Consider the following 19,944-nt stretch of genomic DNA (forward strand, 5'->3'; position numbering starts at 1 on the left):
CAGAGATTAGTCCCCACCCACCCTGGGCCCTCTCCAGCTCTCTTTGCTCCCTTGTAAAAGTCAGGAGGTGACCCAGTAAACGCCGACCTCAGCTTCCTGGCTGACCTCCTGCTGGGTGATTACATCCTGCTTCCCACCAGCTCCTGTGTGTCAGCAGGATAAGTGGAATGTAATGGCACTGGCGTTTTATTATTATTATTTTTATTTTATTTTATTTTTCAAAGGCATTAATAGATTTATTAAAATTTCTGCATTTGCATTATAAAATTAGCATGCCATCATGATAGGATATTTTGAAAATAATAAAGTATTGAAAGATAAATATTCCAATAACCATAAAAATAGAGTTATATTTAACATTTTGGCACTGGCGTTTTAGAGGCAGCCCTCCAGAAATCCTGGCTTGACTGTCTACCCAAACACAGCAGATGACAGGCTTGAGGGGAGCAGGTGTTCGGGAAGAAGTCTGCATGAAGAGTCTGCATTTCTCCTGGATTCCAGTCAATGGGATTATGAATATCATTATCTCATATTAGCCTTCGTAATAAAAATACCTACCTCACAGGGCTGTTGGGACGAATCAGATGCTGCCTGTAAAGCACTTTATTAGGACATATAATTCATGTTTATTATTTATTTGGTACACGTTTACAGAGCTCTTTCTAGGTGGCAGGGACTGTTCTAAGTCCTTTACAAATATTAACTCATTTGATCATCATGAACACCCTACGTAGTATGTATCACTGTTATCCACTTTCTCTAGAACTGAGGCACAGAGAGGTTAAGTAACTTACCCAGAGTCACACAGCCAGGAAGTAGTGGGGCTAGGACTTAAACTTAGCCAGTCTGGTTCTGGAATCTGTGGTCCTCACCACAACACCCAGCTGCCTCTCTTTTTTTTTTTTTTTTTTGTGGTACGCAGGCCTCTCACTGTTGTGGCCTCTCCCGTGGCGGAGCACAGGCTCCGGACGCACAGGCTCAGCGGCCATGGCTCACGGGCCCAGCCGCTCTGCGGCATGTGGGATCTTCCCGGACCAGGGCACGAACCCCTGTCCCCTGCATCGGCAGGCGGACTCTCAACCACTGCGCCACCAGGGAAGACCCCCAGCTGCCTCTCTTAATATCACTCATGATACTTGGCAAAGCAATCTACAGTCACTTTCATATAGAATAGTCTTCCCAGCCATCCTGAGAAGACCCATTTTACAGAGCAACTAGATCAAGGTAGCAGAGGACACCATGAACCACTGAGAAGCCATCGATTTGCCCAGCACTAAAGGCAGCACTGAAGCGAACAAACGCGGCTGTCAGGTTGCACATCTGCTCATACTTCTGAAATCGCATTGACCTCTAACTTCTGAAGCCTCCACTGCCTGCCCCACTCCACTCGGCCACTGTGTTAACTCCACTGTGGGCTTGGTTTCCCAGCTAAGACAGGAAGCTTATTTAAGGCAGGCCTTTATTCTGTACATTCTTGTCATTCGTCATCTCCCAGCCCATCACAGGCCAGAGCGGGTGCTCAACACACACTCTCACCTCCTCAACAGCTCCGCAGCAGTGCTTCTCTCAGCTCAGATCACCCCCGCTGCAGGAACACAAGGGCCTTGTTAAAAACTTGCTGCTTCCATTGTGTATATATACACCACATCTTCCTTACGCATTCGTCTGTTGATGGACACTTGGGTTGCTTCCATTGGCTATTGTAAATGATGCTGCTACTGGGGTGCATGCATCTTTTTGAATTAGCATTTTTGTTTTCTTTGGATATATAAAAAAGAATGAAATTTTGCCATTTGCAACAACATGGATGGACTTGGAAGGCATAATGCTTCCATAAAGTAAGTAAGTAAAGTAAGTCAGAGAAAGACAAGTGTGTTATCATTTATATGTGAAATCTAAAACGTGAAACAAATGAATGAATATAATAAAACGGAAACAAACTCCCAGATATGGAGAACAAACTAGTGGTTAACACTGGGGAAAGGGAAGGGGGAGGGACAGAATAGGGTTAGGGGACTAAGACGTACAAACTACTGTGTATAAAATAAGTGAGCTGCAAGGAAACACTGCACAGCACAGGGAATATAGCCAATATTTCATAATAATTTAAAATGGAGTATAAACTATAAAAATATTGAATCACTAGGTTGAACACCTGAAACCAATATAACATTGTAAATCAACTATATTTCAATAAAAAGTCATACCTGAAAAAATTGCTTCATACCAGTAAAAAATAAAAAAATAAACAAGTTAATTAAAAACTGGCTCCTTGGGACTTCTCTGGCGGCGCAGTGGTTAAGAATCCGCCTGCCAATTCAGGCCGACATGGGTTTGATCCCTGGTCCTGGAAGATCCCAAATGCTGTGGAGCAACTAAGCCCGTACGCCATAACTACAGAGCCTTCGCTCTAGAACTCGCGAGCCACAACTACAGGAGCCCGCGTGCCACAACTACTGAAGCCCGTGCACCTGTAGCCCATGCTCTGCACCAAGAGAAGCCACCGCAATGAGAAGCCCGCACACCTCAATGAAGAGTAGCCCCCGCTCGCCGCAACTAGAGAAAGCCCCGCGCAGCAGCGAAGACCCAACCCAACGGAAAATAAATAAATATAAATAAATAAATAAATTTATTAAAAAAACAACAACAACTGGCTCCTTGGCTCAGATTTTTCTTCACTGTTCTGATGGGACAGAGACTCCTCTCTGCAAGTCAAATGATGGGTATTTTATCTATACCCCAAACTCTCTTTTTAGCCAAATCACCTGCTTGTTTGTTTTTTTCCTTCCCAAAACACAGAAGAAATTGTAGAGGTGAAGGCACTGGGATCTGCACATCATTTCAAAACAACTTTTTCATTGGAAAATAAAGGCACAGAATCTGGAAACCCCACAAAACAAATCTATATCTTAGCAAATTATTATAAGGCAAACACCCTTTTAACGAACACCTAAGTCAAAAATCAGAAATTTGTCAGGGACTTCCCTGGTGGTCCAGTGGTTAAGACTCTGCGCTTCCACCACAGGGGGCATAGGTTCGATCCCTGGTGGGGGAACTAAATCCCACATGCAGCGCGGCCAAAAAAAAAATCAGAACTTTGTCTACATGCCTTGACCCAATCACAGCCTTCTCCCTCCCTCCCCGCAAAGTAACTACTATTCTGATTTTAATCACTTCCTGTGTTTTAAAAAAATAATTTATCAAACCCAACTGTGCAGGCCTAGACACTACGGTCTAGTCTTGCCCACTTGAAAAAACAATACGTCTTTTAAGCTGCTTTTAACCTGCAGGTTGCTGCTCCACTTTTCTTAGAATCTACCCACTGAAGAACACGGGGCATTCGCCCTGCAGAGTTTCACACGGTTGGGATTTTGCTGACTGTACACTCATGGTGTTGTTCAACATGTCTGCATACCGTTTTATACTATGGGGCTGGCCACGGTCCAGGACACCCGGTAACCTACTTCTGAGCCAATGTTTATTTGGGCAGCTGTCCCATGTTCTTTTTTGAACAGAACAGATGGCATCAGCAGTAGTGAGAGGAAGTTAAAAATCAACGGACAAGCCCCACACCAGCACAGGAGCAGCAGTGAGGAGACCTAGGGTTTAGGGTCTGGCCTGCGTCTTGGGCTGACACCGCACCTCTCTGCCAATATCGGCATCACGGTGAGAATTAAATGGGATCCTGGATATAAAACGGCTTTATCAACTGCAGAATGTGACATGTTCTACTAGGCGCCTTTAAAAATGCGTTGCTTCCAGGGAGATCAGCTCGGTGTTTTGTGACTGCCTGGAGGGGTGGGATAGGGAGGGTGAGAGGGAGGGAGACGCAAGAGGGAAGGGATATGGGAACAGATGTATATGTATAACTGATTCACTTTGTTATAAAGCAGAAACTAATAAAAAAACAAAAAGTAAAAAAAAAATGCGTTGCTTCTTGTGACGTTCCTTGAATGCCAGCTTTAGCTCAGACTTGACACAATGCACTTGTAGGAGAAATCGGTCTAAGGTGGATCGATTCCAGGCCAACCCCGGTGCAGGAGAGTTACTGGAGTACTAACAAGTATTGTTATTGGATCTGTGTGTAGCTCTGCCGCAAGGGCTTTAAGGGTAACATAAAATTTTCAACTTCTTCGTAACATTTCTTGTTTCATGGATTGTAAAACACTGCGGGGAGGTTAAGGGAAAAGCCAGATGTTGAATTAGCAACTGAATTTCTGAACTAGTGAGACGTAGCGTTACTGACCCTAAAGAACATTCAGGCTGGAAGGAACTTCCCCATGGCTCTTGGATTACTGACTCTCAGAGAAGAAAACGGAGGGTAGCCTTAGGCCTTGAGACATGCATCAACTGCCTCCCCCAGGCCTCAATCCTCTGGCCTATGAAATGCAAACTTCTTCCACGAACTCTTTTTCAGACTCGCTCAGTAAATACTAATATCGATCCAAGTTCAACGTGAGGATATCTGTGTGGGATGTATTATTGATAGCTCTGAATTTATATTGACATACTTGCAAGGTTTTCTGCCTGGTCTCTCTATTGGATCACAAGCTATTTGGGATCTGTACATCATACACATATATGCCTCTGCTAAAGTTGCTAGATCTTCACCGCCAACGTACCAAAGGCCTGCAAAGCCATTTATCTTCTCAGCCTATTGACCTGCCTGTTTCACTGGAAGCTGTGGATCTCATTAGGGGCTGCCTGCATGTTTGTTGAACACGTGAAAAGCAATACTGTCTAATCTTACCCTGCTGCCCTTTACAATAACTAGATGCCAAAGTTAAACAGATTATATACACCTCTTGGACGTACTAAGAGCCTTGAGGGGAAGCAGTGAAACAAACAAACCAGCAAGTTTATGTTTTACAAGCGTAAGAGCAGTTTCTGAGTTGCTGACAGACTGGTGAATTCACTGACCTTAGGTATGATAAACACCACTGACCCGGGCACAAGGCAATTGCTTAAGATTTCAGGACACTAGGCGCATTACTCACGGCACAGCAATGTTTCCAGAAATATCATGCTGTCAGACATGCGTGGGAGCCTGACAAAGAGAGTCAGTCCTAGGGCTTCCCTGGTGGCGCAGTGGTTGAGTCTGCCTGCCGATGCAGGAGACACGGGTTCATGCCCCGGTCCGGGAGGATCCCACATGCTGCGGAGCGGCTGGGCCCGTGAGCCGTGGCCGCTGAGCCTGTGCGTCCGGAGCCTGTGCTCCGCAATGGGAGAGGCCACAACAGGGAGAGGCCCACATACCGCAAAAAAAAAAAAAAAAAAAAAAAAAAAGAGAGTCGGTCCTCACCCTTGGTGACACCGGGTGTCTGAGCAGCTGCTTTCTGAGGTGTGTGGAGCCCAGAAAGCACAGGTCATAACTTTTAAATGTGAAAAATAAAGCTGCTACAGAAATGCATCACCAGTGATGAAAGTTTATAGAGATGTTCTCTGTTGATAAAACATAGGCAAATGATTCTACCGTATTCTATTTAGAACTGTGTAAGGGCCACGTGTCTGGATGTTCATTTCCCAAAAAGTCACACTAGTCGTACCTCATCCTCTGCTTCACCATGTGCCCCTTACCTAGTGGTCTATTTTACTGGTCACCTGATCAATCCCCTGCCTTCGTTGTTCTGTTGAGCTATAGATAACGAGCTCCAAAGGTGGGTGGGCAAAGCGTCCCAGTCCAAACCTAGTTGGACGCAAGCTCAGGGAATACCCAGCGAGGCTGTGGATGACATCTTCTTCTTGTTTTCAGATGTTCCTCCACTTTGCCTCCACCAGGCCTTCCTTTCATCTTACGCGATCGTTTCTAACACGCCCGGCACATACCTTCTGCTTCAGCTGCAGCACCGTCTGCTTCATCTGGTGAAACTCCTTGCACGTGGCGCAGCAGGTACCGGCTCTCATGGCGTTCTCCGCCTTCTCCTCGTGCCCTGAGAGAGAAGATGGGCTGGGGTCTGCCTGGGAGGCTGGGGGACATCCAGACCCAGGGAGACCGTGTCAGGAATGGCATTTCCAGGCGGACTGGTTGACGCTGAAACGTGCGAGGGATGTGGGCTGGCGATTTTACAGTTCTTGGGTTGCTGACAGCATGCCCGGGGCAGCGGGGACACGGGGAGCCCCCCCCCAACCCGCTACACTCTGGGCTCAGCTGTTTCCACTTAGGCATCCTAGCACCTTCCTCTTTCACTGTGAAAAAGTCAACAGTGGCCCTTTTACCATGAGGCAGGCTCTATCAACCTGACATGACTTACACTCCCCTCCAAGGGCCAACGTTCACACGCCGTAAATTATCCCCCAAGCCCAGGCAATGGGACTCGGGTGCAGGGCTCACAAAGCTGGTTTTTATCACCTCTGATAATCCAGCTGTTCAAAGGGAGCACGGCCAGGCCAGGCAGGGTCACAGACCGGGGCTGGGCACTGACCTCCGAGGAGATGTAAAGCCAGATGGAAGATGCCCCAGGCACCTTGGACATGCCCAACCAGGGCCATAATGGGACAGGCACAGGGCAGGGTCCCAGTGCAATCTTGTAGAGCATCAGGAGCTCCGTGGGCTTTGTGTAAAATCATATTTCTCTAAGGAATAGGTGAGTTAAATGGTGACATGACCCAGTATCCACATAGCCCTCATCCTACTGGCACCTAAATAGGCCACACAAGCCTGTGCTGGGGACACTAGACACCTGAGGTCATTTGCTACAGAAGAGCAGGTGCAGACTCCCATAGGCCTTTGTAAAAGATGGTAGTTGTGCAGCGTGGGCCCAGAGGAAGTGACAGGGGGAAGGTGACAGTTTGGTCAGGGTGGCGGCAGGACAGTCTGACACCGAGGCAAGTGTCAACTCTCCTACCTTCGAAGCCCTTTGGTGTTGGGCCAGGTGTCCTGTTGGTGTGAACGTATTACAACACTAGCGTCTGGAAAGCAGCTAGGGACAGTCAAGTGACATGTCTCTCCAGGTCATTTCTTGTGCTTCTGGGCCCATGTGCTTTTTTTTTTTTTTTGGACCGTGCTGCACGGCATGGGGGACTTTAGCTTGCCGAACAGGAGTTGAACCCACTGGACCGCCAGGTAAGTTCCAGGGCCCACGTGCTTTTCTTCTTCCCGTCCTCTCTTCTGGGAAGCCTTCTCTGTGGTCTCCACTTGTGGATTCCTATGAGCTACCAAGACCCAATTCACGGGTTGCCTGAGACCCCCCCTCCCCATACACAGAGACAGCCCAGTCCTCTGAAGTCAGGCAGCTTTTACCACGCGTCCTACTCCGATGGTGGGGATCCTGGGCTTCCCTAGAGAGGGGCTTCTCGTGCATGTGCCACAGGGGGAGCTGCCCAGGAACTGGAGCTGCTTCTTGGTACCTCACACGGTGGATGCTCAGAGTTAGCGAAATGGAACGTTACAGGGTGAACTGTGTCCCCCCCGCTCCCCAACCAAGTGCACGTGATGAAGTCCTAACCCTTCAGTGCCTCAGGATGTGACCTCATTTGGAAATCGGGGTCCTGCAGATGTCATTAGTTAAGTTGAAGTCATACTGCTGTAGGGTGGGCCCGTAATCCAATATGACTGATGTTCTTATAAAAAGGAGAAATTTGGACACAACAGGGAGAAACCACGCGAAGATGAAGGCAGAGGTCAGGGTGAGCCAGCAGGAGCCAAGGAATGACAAATAATTATTGGCGAAACAGCAGGCACTGGAGGAGAGGCCTGGAACATTCTCTTTCACAGTCCTCAGAAGGCGGCAACCCCACTGACACCTTGATCTCAGACACGTAGCCTCCAGAACTGAGACCACACACCTCTGTCCTTTAAGCCACCCAGATGGTGGCATGGTGGTTATGGCAGGCCTAGGGAACGGGGACACGGGAGGAGGAGGAGGTGGGCATCAGGAGAGCCTCACGCCCTCTCCAAGGGGGTCTGTGCCTGCCTGGTGGTCTACACGGGGACCAGTATTTCTGCTCTTTGGGAGGTGAGGGCACCCAGGGGCAACCTGGCAGTCGAGATCTCAGACTCCTTCCCTGCAGCACGGGGTGGTGGTAGGGGGCCCACTGGCCCTAGCCCTCCCTGCAGCCGGTGGGAGGCCTGCAGCTTGGTGTGCACACACGCTAGGAACACGCTTCTCAAGCCAGCAGGTTGAGGTGGGCGAAGCAGTGCTCTGTCTGGCTGAGTTGCCATAAGCAACACTGTGATTCCCCAACATACAGACTGTAGCTTAGGTTTTCAGCGTGGGATTGGGAAAAGCACTTGAACCTCCGGGCAAGAGGCTGCCTCTTTTTCAATCCTTCCATGTGCGTGTATAATATAACAGGGGTGCCTTGTTAATCCTCATCTTCTAGGCTAATTCTGTCCCACCGGGAGCTTCCCCACCTCCCCGGCCTCTCCCCCACCTTCCACCACGCTCAACCAGAAGCCATGGGGGATTGTTTCCATTCACACCGCAGCTGGGTCACAACGAGCTGGGTTATGAGAAAGGTCTTCGCTTGGAGACGGTGAAATGCAATGTAAGGGCATGGCCTCCAGGGTCACAGTGCGAGGGGTGCACATCCCAGCTGTCACTAACTAGCTCAGGGACCTCAGGCAAGTTATCTTACCTGTATAAGCCCCAATTTCCTCAACCATACCACTGGAATAGCAAAACCTAAGACACAGGGCTATTGCGATGATGATATGGGGGTGATACCTGTGAAATCCTTGGCACAAGGTTGGGTTCTAGTAAATGGGAGAGGCTGCCTGGCAGTCTTCAGGCCCACCAAGCCCTCTGAATTCTCTTTGCCTGATAAAAGGATTCTTCAAGGATTCTGGGATTAACACAAACAACAGAATGAGGGAAAACTGAGGTTCCGTGACGTCCGGAAGTTGTTACCTGATGTGGGTTTAGGACTGAGGTTTCCTGAATCTGAGCCCAATACCTTCTCTACAAACCAGGCCATTTCCTTTAGGCTTGTTATCCTCATTTCATGTACCACTTACAACCCCACTTGCCTGTGGAGCTTGAACACATCTGAGGAGAACATGAGTCATTTAGATTGGCCTCCAACATAACAGTGACACAAGGGAATTCCCATGCAAGAATACACTTGGTGGTAAAGGACTGAAGCTTTACCCAACTTTGGTTGTACTGATGACGGACAACGGTGGACTCCTGCATAGGTAGATAACCCCAGCTCTAGGTGTGTTAGGTTTAAGGGCAGCTGGGTGACATCCGTCTCTCCCAACCTAGCATTCTTTCATTCCATGCCATCTACGGGTCAGTATATGCAACCCCATCTCATAACCCACCTACCAATCTCATCCATCCCATCTCCCCACCCACTTGTCTCTCTCATCCATTTATCTGCCCATCCACCCATTCATCTCTCCATCCCTCTCTCCCTCTTAGCCATCATGGAGTATCTGCTATTCACCAGGCCCCACGTGAGGCACTGAGAAGGTAAAATAAATGAGGATACCTGCTCAGTGATTTGCGATTGGCCTTCCTTTTAAGGAACCAGCCCTGCTGGCAGAGCCAGGCCATCGTGAACCAGAGTTAAAAGCCCATCAGTCCATTGGTACTGTTGTATACTCAGCTCAACTTACCAGGTGTTGGGGTGAATAGGGCAACCTGATATTTTCATAATAACCTCTTCACGAGGTTCTAGACTCTATTTCATTTAGATCATGGAATGTTAGCATTGATACATCTTTAGTTCAGCCTCCTTGACAGATAAGGAACGTGAGATGCAGAGGAGGACAGTCATTTGCTTTAGGTTTCCCAGAATGCCGCGTGCAGAGGACGAGCATGTACGGGGTCTGGATCTGGCACTGTTGGGGCGCAGTGAGCCCGCTATTGGGGGTTCTGCTCAGGACACTTGAGAGCTGTCCGCCAGGTGGGCTCCAGGGCAGTAATTCTCCACGTGATCACTAGACGAGCAGCCCCAGCACCAGCCTATGGGTATCCGTTCTCAGAAATCCAAAATCTCAGGAGTGGGGGGCCCGGTGCATCGTTCTCTCAAAGCCTCCAAGTGACTCTGAAGCACGTGCAAGTTCAACAAACACTGCTCCAGGGAAGCAGCTCTGTGGAGCAACCTCTCACCTGAAAATCCCTGGCCTGTTTCCTGTCCCTCTGCAGAATGATCAAAACACAGAGAACAAGGGTAACTTTGTCCAAAAGCCTTTTGAAGCTCCCGTGGACACAGAGGAACATCTAAGGACCACAGGCCCTGGTGGAGTCAGATGATCAGGATTCGAATCCTGATACTGCCACTTCGTGCCTTTCAGGTTGGAAGTCACAGCTTCTGTGACTGCCCGTTCCTTGAACAGTAGAACGACAATGACCCCATCACCTGTGGTTGCTGTGAGGCATGAAGGAACTAACCCCTGGAAGGTCGCAGAGCAGTGCCTGGCATGCGGCAAGTGCCCCATAAATGTTAATATCGTCATCATGGCTGGTACCACTGCTTATTAAGTTCCCTACAAAATTACAGATGGGGGGAGGGCTCTCTGCACCATCCTCTGGAAAGAACTTTCCGAGAGTTTGAAGACAAATAATTGTGTGTGCAGACCTGGCACATGCCATCTATTCTGAATTGGGGTTCATCTAGCCTGCTGCAGTACAGGATACAGTAACGTCAAACGTGGAGCTAAAAGTCTTGAATAGGCTACATTAATAATTCGTTTAGAAATCTGGGTAGACATCTCTGACTTGGCATGTTCTCTGTCCACTCATGATGTGGTGTCTCTGACTGTGACCATGACCATGTTAAGTGAGGCATCGCTTAACATTCTGCTCCAACTCGTTCAGATTTTAGAGGTGCAATATTATTGACTAGCCACAAGGGGTCGCGTAGCTCTAATTTTCACGGACGTTGAGCAGGCTATACCTCGTAAGCGTTAGAAACAGAATTCCTGAGATACCATCTTAATAATATTTAACCAACTTAGGGAAACTAAAGAATGTTCTCGACGTATTTCATATGGGCAGTCACCAAGCACATTCGGTTTTAAAAGTTGATTGTGCACATCTGTGCCCTGGCGGTAGTGCTCAGCCCTGGTGGCACATCACCACCACTAGGGACAGTGGCAGGGGTGAGGGTTTAAAATTCTTGCCAACCGTGCCGCACGCCACCCGTCTAGGGGTCACAACAAGGGAACGCTGTCAGCCTTTTTAAAGCTCCCCAGGTTGAGAACGGCTGATCTATGGATTAGTGGAGCTTGAAAGTTACATGAAACACCTGGCCTTCCCTGAAATAACTGATGTTGGGGGTCAAGGTCACTTTATCAGAAAAGAAACAAAAGTTGAAAAACAGAGACCAGAAAGCTAATTACTACGGAGCCAACATATCCTTAATTTGTCTCTGCGTCAGCGCTACAGACGCCCTGGGGTGCCTACACGGGCTCCAGACATATATTTACAAAGACAAAAAAAATGGAAGTGATGGAGAGTACCCTTCCTGCCCACTAGCCAGACGGCTTGTGTCCCCACGCCCGTGGACACAGGACCACCTTTCCACGGGCAGAGGCCGTTCTGAGGCCAGCCCTGCGGCTGTCCACTCACTTCCTGAATGAGCTGACACTGTATTTGATTTAAAATTCCGCTGACTGGAATGTTACAGACACCAGTCAATGCAAAGTTAAAAGAAAAAAAAAAAAACGTGAGGGGAGGGGGATTTAGATCACGTGTGCTTGTACTCCATCATCATTATCTCTTCCTGAAAAAAATGACTGTGATGAAATATTGGGCTTATTAATTCATCTAAAACGGATGAAACTGCGTGGCTGCCTCTGATGTTCCAGATGCAGGGTTGGTCCAGCCCCCTGACTTTCCTTACTGTTGAGCTGAATATCTGGATGTTAATTATTCATCTTTTAGGTACTGTAGGGAAAGTTCTCAGTTTAGAAGGTGCTGAGGCTGGGCATGCCTTGGAGTCCTGACACTCGCCTAGATAAAGGACAAAGAAATGAAAACTGCACAGGGACTCACGGGGCTGGTAGGGCTTCGGCTACTTTTGCTGATGCTAAATCACACCAAATTGTGAAAAAGATTTGTGACGGTAAAAGGGTCTTTAGAGCTCACCTAATCCAACACCTTCAGTGTCTACAGAGGAGGAAACTGAGATCCGGAGAGCTGCCCAATGACACCCAGCTGGTAGATGCCGAAGCGGCTCTGGTTACCAGCTCTCCTACCTTCCAAGCCAAGGAACTTTCCGTTGCATCACAGCTGCTGCAGGGATGAATCCAGGACGCTTGCTTTTGTTGCCCGAATCATCAAAACCAGCCCCCCATCTTCTCAGGGGCCCATCACTTGAGTAATGATTCTAACGTTCAAGGCATAGAACGTGCCTGTCCTTTCCCATAATTTTAATTATGTGTACGAATTACTCCCTTAACCCCCGACGCCCTTGGTTACCGGTGTTGGAATGTTTTTCTTAATAAAACACTAAAACCAAACGTGAGTCCTCTGTGCCTGTGTGGTGAATTCAGTAGAGACCAGTCACTGAAAATTAAATACTGAGAAATTCTAGAATGCTGCTGCTGCGGGCACGGCACTTGGGATACAATAGAAACAGTGGGACTGTTTCAGTTTTTAAAACTATGTGGGGACTTCCCTGGCGGTCCCGTGGTGAAGACTCCACGCTTCCACTGCAGGGGCCGTGGGTTCCAACCCCGGTGGGGGAACTAAGGTCCCGCATGCCTTGCAGCATGGCACCCCCCCAACCACCCCCAAAACAAACCCCCCAAACTATTTGTAGCTGTGATATCTGGAAGAAGATGAGGAGGGAGGGCTAAGAGGGGAGAATTCAAAGCCTAGGCTCATCTGTGCAGTGAGTTGTGGTGTTACAAGAAAGCTCAGCCTTATAACCACTAGATGGTCTTACTGATTAAACAGAAGGACATTGCCCATTTAAATCACTGTAAGCAGGAACAAACTCTCTCTCTGGAGGGCAGAATGGAAGAGTATCGGCCTGTTTTCACTCATTAGATGCTCTGTAGTCGACAGCCAACAGCTCCCCACCTCTGGCTTTGGCCGCTTCATCTGGCGATGACAACATCCTTGCCTGAAAGTCGACCAGATGACTTACCAACTTTGGGCCCCAGGGCTCAGCTCTTTGATGCTAGTAAGTTAGAATTTTCTAAACTGTTGTTTTTAGGACACCATCATCTGTGAGATGCTTATAAGTGTTTCTTCAGAAAATAATTTTGGGAAGTGCAGGTTTAATCAAAACTAACATCTTTTTTTTTTTTTTTTTTTTTTTTGCGATACACGGGCCTCTCACTGTTGTGGCCTCTTCCGTTGTGGAGCACAGGCTCCGGACGCGCAGGCTCAGCGGCCATGGCTCACGGGCCTAGCCGCTCACGCGGCATATGGGATCTTCCCGGACCGGGGCACGAACCCATGTCCCCTGCATCGGCAAGCGGACTATCAACCACTGCACCACCAGGGAAGCCCAAAACTAACATCTTTTAATGGCAACCTCAGAGCTTTCAATGCACTCACATTATGAATCCCTGTAGAAGTTGGTGCAGTAATGCATTCTCCCCCGAACATCTGAACACAGAACCTTTCAAACAAAGAAAGGCTAATTAACACCTCCCAGGACCCCAAAGTCCTATAGACGACAACATGGGGAAATGCTGTAATAAATGGTTGATAAAAGATGTCTTTAAATGCCAGTGATAGTACAGAAGGTACAAAACCAATTAATATTTAAGAATGCTCAGATTTTTTTTTACTGAATTCTTAGCCTTAGAAGTCAAAATGGTTATCACTTAAATTCTTGACCTCTTATACTGAAACTTTTGTGTGTTTGGACACTTTTTAAAGAAGTACAATTCGTCTCTCAGGAATGGAAACAGAGGCGTGTGGTCCCAGGACCGACTCAGCACAAGAGGCTGCTAACATCAAAGCTGCAGTGGGACCTTCCCGTGCCCTGGCCCTTGGGCTGGGCTCCTTTCTGGGTCCACACTGCCCAAGAGCGAGGCAGGGGGTGAGCATGTCCCACCAAGGCCCACCTGTCACTGCCTCTGGCTCAGACCCATTCCTGGGCTACCACACAGTAAGCAGGGTGACTTCAGACGGATGAGGTTGGGAAGACTAGGAATTCGTGCAAGAGGTGGAGGCCCCCCCTGAGGCCAAAGAACAAGTAGATTCAGTGTCTAAAATCTTCCCCTAGGCTCTGGAAATTCCATCCGACTCCTGTGGTCTCTGCTAGTTAAGGTCGGGTCTCCAGGCAGACCACTCTACCCCACCAGGTGGGAAGTGCTCACAGGTGGCCCGCTTCCTACTATTTAGAGACCCCTACCGTCTAACCCCACCCTGATACTCAGCAGTTGTTGCCGCCACCTCTGCGGTTTCCGCTAGATTGGGTTGCTCAAGGCTGCTCTTCACGCCCAGGTAAACGGGATTTCACCTGAACAGAGATATGAGGCAAAGACACAGCAGGGTTACGGGGTTGAGGACCCCTCAGCCCAAGCCCACGGGCTCCCTGGCTTGGAGCACAGCTGGAAATCCAATTCCAAAATGAAAAGTTAGAAAGCTGCTTTCTTCTTGCTAACTCTCAAGTCAGCCCATCCCTAATATATCGGTGGCTAAAAATCTGCACCTCATTTTTCAGTGAGATTCTTCCTTTCAACGAAAGACATAATCTAAGAGGTAAGGTACACACCCCCCTCCCCCAAACCTTCTCCACCATGGGACAAAAGTGAAGTGATTTTAATTCTGAGTAATAATTAAAAAGTGGTCTGAAAAAATGTTTTGAAAATGTCTGAAAAATGCCCAAAAGACCGATTACTCCTGCTTTTAAGCACCTCTGGGTGCCCAGGTCCCACATGCTTCAGGCTTTAAAGAGTGTCACACTAGGCCCTCTGAGTCATTCCAATGACCCCAAGCTGCCCAAGCCTGAGCTGACTGCAAGCAGACCTTTCGCGTTACTTCTAATGCATGGTGGCTTCCTCATGACGCAACCCGCTTGCTCTTCAGGATTTGCTTTGTAGCTTTTCCGTGTCAGAGAGCTGGTCCCCAGCTGGTCCCCAGCTGTCTGCTGTCCTCAGTTGATGGCAACGGCCTTCCAACCCTTTTGTGAATCTCAGGTTACACGGAAGAACCGCGATCTCTTGAGCGCCCAGCAGTTCTGGAGCTTCCATTCCCCTGCATTTCTTGGTAGAGGTGATTTGCCCGGGGAGCCCCTCGCCACCCAGAGATGGCCCAGGCCCAGCTAACCTCTCCCAACAGTGTTTCTGCCACTCTCCCCTCCCGAGGAGTCAGAGCTGAACTCTGAGCTCAGCTGGATGATAGCAGCTTCCTGGCCTACAAGGGTTGGAGATCCAGGAATGCCCTTTCCTCCCTCCCTTCCTCCCCTCCACACTTAAATAAGGCAATGACCCAACATGCAAGCTGATCACATCCCTAAGTGATCAGACATCTCGGTTGAATCTGGTCAAAATAATGTCAAGCAGCTTCTCAAACTCTGTGAAGAAAGGGCAGCTTCTAAAAGTTCTCCACGTCTGGGTGGACTGGGCTTGCTAAATACAATAAAAATGAACGACTGGAAAGGGCTTCTCAACACTCTCAACTTCTGTTTTTTTTTACCTGAACGTGAACCAAATAACAGCTCACGGGCAGGCACGGGGCCACAGACTATACTTTCAGTAGCGCTGAAATGGATTGCTGCGTTACACAGAAGCGTTTCATGTTTCTATTCAGCCCCCCCTTTTTCTTCTTTGACAGAGCCCAGCGTTTCTGGCCTCATCTCTGCTCCTCCTCGTTTGATCTCAGCTCGTAACTAAGCTCCACCGATCTGTCTGTGAGCACACCCCACCTCTGCGCTTGGTGCAAGCTTCTCCCGGTACAAAACCAGCCGCACGCCTTGCTGCTAGCGGGCAGCTCTCTCACTAGTTCTCTAGGGGTCTGACCTTCTACCTTTCTCTTACCCAGATCCCACCTACCATTCATACAAATACCCCTTCCTGCCCATTGCTTCCTGAGGAAGCCTATTGGGTTTCCAAGCGCCTGCCTGCCTACCCATCCCACCCCCCACCCTCCCATTAGGGGGATAATTTTACTTGCCCTACTCACCAGTGTCGTTGGGGTATTTGTCTCCCTTGGTGCACGTCCTCCCATCGTCCTCCTGGATGTAGCCCTCCCGGCACTCACAGCGGTAGCTGCCCAAGGTGTTGATGCAGATGTGCGCACACAGCGTCTCGTTGCTGGTGGCACACTCGTTGATATCTGGGTTTGAACCAAACGCAGAGAACACTAAGACAGTTTCAGAGAGATCACTTCCAACGCAACAGGCGACCTTAGGCTTGGCCCTCCTGTTAATGTCTGCAAAGGGCACTCTGCCAGACCTCCGTCACCGAAGCCTGGAACAAAGCAGGAAGCTAGAGATGTGGGCCATTCATGACAAGAGCACTTCAGGCAGTGTCACCATGGTTAGAAACTGATCAGTGATGGGGGTTCCTGGTTGTGGCTTTGCAACCACCAATTCTCGTGGCTTGGTGCAGGCACTGCTAGCCTCCAAAGTTCTCACTATAGAACGTGGCAGTGAAGCCTGCCCTAAATACTTTTGCAGGGCTCCCTGGAAGAGGAAATGAGATACCAGATGGCAACACGTTTTGGAAAACGACTATGATAGAAATGATTTCCTGCAAAGACCCCAGTGTGCCGAGGGGTTTTTATGTTCCCTTTATGACCAGAGGTTCCTAACAGCATGGTGGTGACCTAAGGCCACTAGGAACGGCTCCTTCCCAGTTAGGAGATGTGATGATACCTGGGAAAAGCCACTTCTGATAAAAGAAAATAGTCATTACGGGTCTAACGGAGAGCGTTTTCCCCAGGAAATTTCAGCCCCATCCATGACCCAAACAGACCCCTCCTGAGTGGTGGAAATGAGCCACACCACCATCAAACGAGTAACCAGAGAAAGTCCACGTGAACTGTGCACATCACAGACTTGCTCCCCTACTGAACGGGTGGAAACAAAGCCATTTCCCAGCAGGGGAAGAGAAGGAGGCCCAAACCCATTTCCCGCTCACCGGCTGAAGATACCGGGTGGCGGCCAGGACACACAGCCCCAGACTGTGCACATGTGGCCAGCGGCCAGAGCCCAACCTTGCGCTTGTCCAGGATGCCGACAACGTCCCAGCCACTCCCTGGACAAGCTGCCTGGGACCCACCTGTGGCAGGCCCTGTGTGCCCATGGGGGGCATGTGGTCATCTGGATGTTCCCCTGGCAGTTCATACTATGTCACCCGTAAGCTAAGATGTCACAGCTGACACCTCCTCTGCAATTCCTCAGACTGACCACATCTGTCCACGTGCCCCTGCCTTTAACCTAAGGGCAAGGCTGCCTCTACTGTCCACAGGAGGAAGGACAAGGCTGAAAGGAGAGAGAAACAGGTGGAACTCTTAGCTGACTGCTAGTGTTGCTGGTCCCCAAGCCCCGCGAAGAAAAGAAAGGGGTACTAGAGCTACCACAACTGAAATCAGAGCCCTGGCACCTGGGACCTCAGATCATGGCACACACGGGTTTACGGTGCTCTCTGCAGGAGAGCCCATGGGTCCCCCTCCGTTTGCTTGGTGGTCTCAATTCCATTCCTGTTCAGTGGGGGGCGCCATGCCAGGGGCCACTGGGGAGAAACCAGGAGACCTAATATCTAGAACTTCTCTTAAATGGTGCTCTCCAGAGCCCCCCTGGGACGGAGAAGGGGGCTGCTCATCACAGCTGGTTTATTTTCTATCCAGATCCCTCTGCAGTCTCCTAAGTTCATCTTTGAGCTGATCCTCAAACTTCACTGTGCATTGGTGCATATGCAGATTTCTGCATCTACCCTCAGAGTCTGGAGGGGAGGCCAGGCACCTTTTTTTTTTTTTTTTTTTTTAAGCGATAAGCCCAGATGTTTCTGAGACAGTTTAGCCATGGACTGACCACACTTTGATACAAGCAGCTCCAGGGGCCAACAACCATAAACCTGCCTCAGACACCCAAGGAGTGCAGGGCTGGGAAGCCTAGTGAGTGAGGGGGGAGAGAGAAAGCTGGAGGTGACGGATGATGCTGGCTTTGCTCAGCTGTGCCCCGGGGGCTGGCTTCAGCTCCATCTGAGTCATTTCCAGCCTGAATGCCGTACAGACACCTCCTCTTTCCCCGTCTCTCTTCCGGGTCATCTTCTGAGAGAAGGCTTATTCTTGTTTTGTTCTTCCTGCGTTTTCACATTTCTGCCCACTTACATTCGGTTTCACCTTATTCTAGTTTTCATTTGGTAATATTCCCCTTCTCCTGCTCTTATATCTCACTGCCAATTAGGATCTGACTGGTACCCACTCCCTGAAGAATCCCTTGGTCATCGTTTGTTTTGATAATCATGGTGAAAGGCAGTGACCCCTAGAATAGTATCAACTCAACTCCATCCAACAAGTATCAGGATGTAAGGGGAGGCATCCAAGTGGCTCCTGAGAGCTGGTCCCCACTGATGAAGAAGGTTCAAAAGAATCATCAGAATCTGGCACATCCTCAGGACCCAGGAAATAACATGCATCACCAACGCACCCAGACAGTATGGCTTCTCCCGCCTCCGGTGCCTCTCCCGGTCATATCGGTATCCTGGGTAACAAGTACACAGCACTCGGCCGAAGTTATCTGTGCACTGCTGTTCACAGGGAGCCTCAGCACATACATCATAATCTGAAAAAGAAAAGTGTGAACTCAAAACCACCACAGTCATCCACTAGACGGAGGTGGGGCCCACCCAGCCCCGGTCGGGAACAGACTGCCTAGGCTGCACTCAGCTCAAGGGGAACGGTGGTGTGACCAGCTGTGTAGAGGGAATTAACTCTTCAGGCCACGGGGCATCTTCCAGGAGGGCTGCAATGGGTAACTGAGCACTCGGCATCTCAGGGGTTAAATGCAAATATCACTTGTGATACTCCCTGGGTCACCTCACCATCCTTATTTTTTTCTTTCTATAAGAGCATCATTACAAACTTTAATGGTGTATTGATTAGCACAATTTATGTAAGAAGAATGTGCTTACCATGTAACCTCAAATAAATTCATCTAGCGCAAAGATCTTCAAACCAAAGTATGTAATCCCTGGGGTAAAAGGAGATTTTCCTGTGGGTACTTGGACACATATAAATTCAAGAGGGTCAATGTACAGATATTAAACTTTCATGTTTATTCTTTCTAAAAACTGATCTACTTGAGGATTTCCCCCATGATCAAGAGTCACTGTATTTCTCTTTTGCTGCCTTTCCTTTCTTCATTTTAAATAGGACACCTTTATTAAAATATAATCCACATAGCACAACATTTACCCTTTTATCGTGTGCAATTCAGTAGTTGATTTTTGTCATTCATCCAGAGAGCAAAGAAGCTTTAGGTGGCCAGGCTCTGCTGAATTACCTGGGGGCCTGTTTCCTCTTTTTCACCAACGGCTGGAGAGACAAGGAACTCCTTCCAGCTGAATACTGAAGAACAGCCAGCCCTGGCGATGGGCACTGGCGTCCTAATGTGAGGGGCGGGGCGGTGCTGGAAGTCAGGCAGGCTGGGTGGAGCCTGAGGGAGGCTGACTGATGTCCCTGTGCTGTAGGCATGCAGATGGGGTGGGGGAGGGTCGATTCTGCATGGTGAGCAGCGTCTGGGTAAGGCAGAATGGCCAGAGATCTTGTTCCAGCTCTAAGTCTGTGCAAATTGGGGTGGATGCTCTATTCGTCAACAACCAGGGCATCTCCTCTTTTCTCAGTCCTTACAAACAAACTAATATTTAACGAGCCTCTGAAGGGACTTTGGCTCTAAGTCAGGAGGCTCAGACTGAACATTTACTTCCAGACTAGACCCAGCAGCTCATTAATCACTGCACTGTCTCCCCCAGGTGCTGACAGACAAACTATCGCTGGAAACAGAGTGAGCCTGGCTTTGCTCTCCCACATGTGAAAGTGGAATGGGTGGGCTGTCAGCCCCTGATGTGGGTGGGGTCGGCGAGAC

The 19,944-nt window shown here is 49.0% G+C and overlaps 1 protein-coding gene across 2 annotated transcripts in view; it reads right to left on the reverse strand.

The window, feature by feature from the left end:
• Window positions 1-19,944, reverse strand: part of CCBE1 (collagen and calcium binding EGF domains 1) — a 238,370-nt gene that overhangs the window by 13,462 nt on the left and 204,964 nt on the right. The window contains exons 4-6 of one of the 2 annotated variants that reach the window (XM_060119749.1): window positions 18,508-18,642; window positions 16,038-16,190; window positions 5,827-5,966 (exon numbers count right to left, since the gene is read on the reverse strand). In XM_060119749.1, coding sequence (XP_059975732.1) covers window positions 5,827-5,966; window positions 16,038-16,190; window positions 18,508-18,642 — 428 coding nt within the window. The remainder of the gene's footprint in view (window positions 1-5,826; window positions 5,967-16,037; window positions 16,191-18,507; window positions 18,643-19,944) is intronic. The other variant, XM_060119750.1, reaches the window with a different exon arrangement.

This window comes from Mesoplodon densirostris, chromosome 15, assembly GCF_025265405.1.
Source record: "Mesoplodon densirostris isolate mMesDen1 chromosome 15, mMesDen1 primary haplotype, whole genome shotgun sequence".
NCBI lineage: Eukaryota > Metazoa > Chordata > Mammalia > Artiodactyla > Ziphiidae > Mesoplodon > Mesoplodon densirostris.